Source organism: Fukomys damarensis, unplaced genomic scaffold, assembly GCF_012274545.1.
Source record: "Fukomys damarensis isolate Sample0158 unplaced genomic scaffold, DMR_v1.0_HiC HiC_scaffold_19, whole genome shotgun sequence".
Classification (NCBI taxonomy): domain Eukaryota; kingdom Metazoa; phylum Chordata; class Mammalia; order Rodentia; family Bathyergidae; genus Fukomys; species Fukomys damarensis.
In genome coordinates, this window is record NW_022900931.1 from 64,457,802 (window position 1) to 64,462,932 (window position 5,131).

Genomic DNA, 5,131 nt, shown 5'->3' on the forward strand with positions numbered 1-5,131 from the left:
AGCCAGCACGCGCACGACCAGCCGGTGCCATGCGGGGCCTGCAGCCTCGGACACCAGCACCTGTGCACGCAGAACTGCGGGGAAGGCGGGGTCAGGCGGGGTGGGGCCTGGGGTCACCCCCATCCCTGGGGTCGGTCTGGGCCGGGAGGAGTGGGTAGACTTTGAACCTCTCCAAGTCTGGTGTGGGTCTCGAGGGCTGCTAGAGGAGGCTTTGCAGCCCAGGGCCCGGGGATGAAGAGGGCAGGGTGTATGGTTTGTAAGGTGCAGCTCCAGGATTGAGGCTGGAAAAGGAGTTTATGGGTCTCCAACAGAGGAGGGGAGGCCAGCCTGAGAGGAGCCCAGGAGCCTGGAATATGTTGGGTGGGGCTTTGGGAGCTACATTAGGAGCAGCAGAGATCAGAATTGTGTTAAAGATGGAGGGGTGGCCGGGTATTTAGCTCAGTGGCACCGTGCCTGCCTTGAGAGCACAAGGTCCTGAGTTTGATCCCCAGTACCAGAACAAGAAAAAAACAAGATGGAGGGGTGGCACATGGGGACCCCACAGTAGGTGGGCCTGGGGACAAAGCAGAAAAGACAACTCCAGGATCTTTAATATAGCAGGGTCAGAAACTTTCAGGAGTGAGCCCCGGGAGAGGGGGGTATTGCCAGGAGAAGGGCTCCGGGATGAGTGTGGGAGGCTGGAAGGATGAGGCTGTCCCTGGAACTGAAGGTTGAGGTCACTAGCAATTTGGAAAAGTGCTTTCTGAGGAGGTAGCTCACACAGCCTTGTGGGTTGGGCCTGGCCAGCAGGCTGTTTCTGTGATAGAGGATCCCTGCGGGCAGTGGGGAGAAGAGGTTCCACCTTCGAAGGCCGGAAGCCTAGTGATGGGATGAGGACCCTGAGCAGTGAGGAGACTGAGGTCCTGTACAGTGAGGGAAGTGGCCAGGGCTGGTCTGGACTCGTGGGCTGTGCTGAGTTCCTGAGCATGAGGCTGAGTTAGGTCCATGTGGACTATGGATTAGGGACCTGAGGGTCTAGCGTGGGATACTGGTACCCAGAGGGGTGTAGAAAGGGCTGGTGATGGACAAGGACTCTTCCTGCAACCAGTTCTCTCTCGTCCTTCCACCCTCAGGAGTGCAGGCTGAAGGACAGGGAAAAGCTCTGAAGCCCAACAACATGGAGGAAGAAGAGGCGCCACAAGGTGTGAACACCCCCTCTCCACTGTCCCGCCCCACATAGCTCTTGGCCTGTCAGACCCTGGATCCCTTTAGAGTCCAACACCCTTCCATGTAAGATGAAAACATTGAAATCTGGGCCCGAAGGTATCACCAAGTCATTGGAGCCGCCTCGGCCTTTTCTCCCCCGTACTCACCGTAGTCCTGCTGGCAGTATCTCCGAAGGCTCATGTGGACCCTGGTGTCCGAGATGTTGCAGTAGTTTTGACACTGAGGGTCTGAGGAGGGTTGGGCTATCTGCAATGGGCTCCTGGGGCCTGGACCACAGCATTCTGCCCACCCAGCCCCCACTGCAGTGTGAGGACAGCTGGGTTGTCCCCCCAGGACAGAACAACCTCAGAGCCCGGACAGCCCATCCCGACCCCCCTTGGTGCCTGGGGTCTCACTGCCTGTCTTACCAGAGCTGGAAGCACCATGGGTAGTGGCAAGTGGGGTAGTGGCCTCTGGAATTCCTGAGTCCAAAGGAGGTTTGATTTTACCTTAGTCATCCTCTGCTGGGAATCCAGATATCCAGACTCTCAAGGGTGCGAGTGTCATTTGCCCTCCCCTTCCAGGACCCAGGAGTCTGACCCTATTTATTCCCCCTCCACCCCCTTCCTCCCAAGACTGAGGAGGCAGAAACTTCAGTCCTTGGCTTCTCTGAGGACCGAGTCCTGCCTCCACCCTCTGACTCCCATCTGCCAGGCCCCACCTCACTTGTCTACTGAGATCTGGGTGGTCTCCTGCCTGCTTACTCAGGACTTGTGGTCCTGCCCCTCGGAACTCACGCTGGCAGGGCATCCTGGGGGAGCGGCTCTGCTGGTAGCCCAGCCCACAGCGATTGCACGTCAGGCCTGTGACCCCTAACTTGCAGGAGCACTGCCCACTGGTCTGGTTGCAGGTAGCTCCTGTTGCCCCAATAGGGTGGCACTGGCAGGCTATGCAGGGAGAGGAGTGGGGGTGTGGAGTATCAGGGACCCAAATGCTTCCTAGTAAACTTGCATCCCTGTCCTCCCCAGGACACTGGAGTCCAGGCTCTGCCTCCTCCCTCAGACCCGGGCTTTCCACCCCTCCATCCTTTCCCCCTCACCCAGCTTCAGACCGCACTCACCCCTGCAAGCCTTGCGGCTGGTGATGGGCTGGCTGGGGTCCCTCCAGAACCCAGGCTGGCAGTAGTGGCAGTGCCGTCCTGCAGTGTGGTGGCGGCACCGCTCGCACACACCCCCGCTTCGGCCCCCTGACAGCCTGAACAGCTCAGAGTTGAAGCGGCAGCGGCGGGCGTGCTGGTTGCAGGAGCAGGCTGGGAGTGAGACAGAGCTGAGACGTCAGGGCCTGGCTTTAGCTCCCTGGCCCCCAGCTTTCTCCCTTCTCAGGGCCCCCGGGGAAGGAAATAAAATGAGGGTACAAGGTTAGCCCCCAGGGCTCTCCGGGTAAACCTGGGTCCCAGAATGTCTTCGCTGTCATCTTGAAGTGGATGCATTTGATGAGAGCTGTGAGCCCAGGGACCGGGACTTTCCCAGGGGCTCTGTGAAGCCTGCGGTGAAGGAGGCGTAGGGCTGGGGCGGTCTCTTGCCTGCCTCTCCGTTCCTTGGGCCAGGACTGCTGCCCTCCCTAGCTCCCCTCCGTTGCTGCAGAAGGGCATTCAGTGTTTCCCTCGTGAGGCTTACAGAGAAGGTGCTGAACCCCAGGCCTGGCACAGAGCAGGTACTGGGCTCTAAGTGCTTCCTGTTGCCAGCCGCTTGTGCTGAGAGCTCCACCCGTTTCTTTTCTTTTCTTTCTTTTTGTACTGGGGATTACCTGTTTATTTTCTTATTCTGTCCTTTTTTGAGGGGGGCAGTGTATAGGGGCTAAACGCAGGGCCTTCATGCTGAGTTACATCCCCAGTCCTTTTCAGGATATCTGGTGCCGATCCAAGCACACCCCAATCCTTTTCATTTTCTATTTTGAGACAGAATCTCACTAAGTCACTAAATTGCCCAGTCTGGGCTCAAACTTATGATCCTCCTGCCTCAGCCTCCCAAATTCTGGGATTACAGGTGTGTGACACCACGCCTGACTGCTTGATGTGTTTCATTCCAACAGTGGCTCTGTGAGACCGCTGCCAGCAACATCCTACTTCGCAGATGAGAAAACTTAGGCACAGAGAGGCAAAATCGTCTGCCCATGGCAGTGTAGCCTGGAGGTGGCCAGAGGCAGGATTTGCACCCACCTAGCATAACCCTGGAGCTCTCTGGAGGCTGTTGCCCTTTCCAGAGTGTTTATTGGGTTTTCTGAGATAGTGGCTCACACACCTCACTCAGTCACACAGTCACTAGGGAAGCATTTCAAAAACTACTTAGATTCCGGTCCACACTCTGGTGTTCCCTGGGCCCAGGGTTCGGTATTTCTAGCAAGTGTCCCAGAGTCTGATGCTGATGTCAGGGTACCGGAGTCACTCTTGTGGAGACCTAGATTTAAGGGGTTTTCCATTCAGAAAGGTTGAGAACCTGGCACTAGCAGGTCCCCAGGGGCTGGGCAGTTGTGGGGTGATCAGGGAGAGGGGCTGTGCTCTGGGTCTCTGTCTGCCTTGTCCAGTGGGGTTCCCCAGCCCATCTCCAGGGCTTGGTGGGCATTAGAGGTGGCAGTGCTGTGCAGGTTCTCAGGAGGGAGAATCAGGCTTTGGATCCTTTCTGATCCCAGGGAAAATTTTCCTGTGGAAACCCCACGCGGAAGTGTGGAATCAGGAGCCTATCTTGCCTCCTCTGCCAGACCCCTCCCCACAGCACTGGGGGTCTCTCACTCAGGTGCCTCAGTGGCTGTGGCAGTTCTCAGAGAGACAACCTGTCCAGGCCCAGGCTGCAGCCCATACCACCCCTGGGACATGTGAATCTCCCTCCCTGCCCTCCAGGATGTGGGCCAGGCCCACTGAGTGGAGGCCCTGGGACTGGGGGCAGGGGTAGGTACAGGGCTGAAGGGAAAATCTGAGGGGAGCTGTGGACCCAGGGTGGCCTGGAAGTCAGTTCAGGGGACACTGAGTGCAGGAATGTGGCGGGGGGCAGGGTGGGAGTCACTGCCTCAAGCGTCTGAGAAGGGGCCAGGCCCAGAGACTGTGGAGCAGGAATGTGAGGGGCGGGCAAGGGGCCAGAGCGCTTGACAGGTGATCTCAGGGCTACCCTTGCTGGCAGTGAGGGCCCCACTTTTCCCCCCAGGACGCAGCAGGGCAGGTGCCCTGAAGCTTCCTCCTGCCAGGTCAGGACACCAGCTCACTGCAGCTTCACCATAGCCCAGGGGAGCGCTGTTACTGTCCCGCTGGATGGGCCCAGGAGGTTAGGTCACTGGCCTCAGGCCACACAGCTGTGAGCAGAGGAGCCCAGCCCGCGGAGCCCAGGAAGTCTGCCCGGCTGGCAGCCGAGCCACACTCCTGTTTGTCTCCCTAGAGCACCCGGGGCACAGCACCCAAAGGCTCCTGGCAGGGATAGTCTGAGCCCAGGAGGGCCCAGCTGCCAGGGTCCTGGGCCTGGCCACACGGCAGCTGTGTGTGTTATGCAGGGGCCTTGCGACCTCTGGCCTCAGTCTCCTCATCCGGGAAGGCTAGTGGACTGCCCACCCCGCGTGGCAGGTGCCGGATGGCACACACTTCACACTTGCTCCCGAGTCAGTTTGAGAAGATGGGAAGAAGCATCCAGAGCCCCAGTGCAGAGGGTCCCACGAGTGCCGGGTGAGCCTAGAGTCCCGGCCCTGCCTGAGTGTGGGGTCGGGATGCCAGAGGGCTGGCAGAGGGGCCCAGGCCCAGGACCGTGTGGGAAGCAGCAAGGAGCAAGCAGTTGTGGGGAGGGAAGAGCGCACCCCTGAGGTCAGGGGACCACCTGCCAGGGAGATGGGCTCAGGCAGGGCCCAGGACTCACGCAGGCAAGGATGGGGGTGCTGGGGCGTGGCGGGCCGCCAGGGCCAGTCGCGA

The 5,131-nt window shown here is 59.4% G+C and overlaps 1 protein-coding gene across 1 annotated transcript in view; it reads right to left on the minus strand.

Annotated features, from left to right (window-relative positions):
- Ntn5 (netrin 5) overlaps positions 1–5,131 on the minus strand; it is a 6,551-nt gene that overhangs the window by 656 nt on the left and 764 nt on the right. The window contains exons 3-8 of the mRNA XM_033766014.1: positions 5,079–5,130; positions 2,306–2,494; positions 1,983–2,132; positions 1,614–1,667; positions 1,353–1,433; positions 10–74 (exon numbers count right to left, since the gene is read on the minus strand). Coding sequence (XP_033621905.1) covers positions 10–74; positions 1,353–1,433; positions 1,614–1,667; positions 1,983–2,132; positions 2,306–2,494; positions 5,079–5,130 — 591 coding nt within the window. The remainder of the gene's footprint in view (positions 1–9; positions 75–1,352; positions 1,434–1,613; positions 1,668–1,982; positions 2,133–2,305; positions 2,495–5,078; position 5,131) is intronic.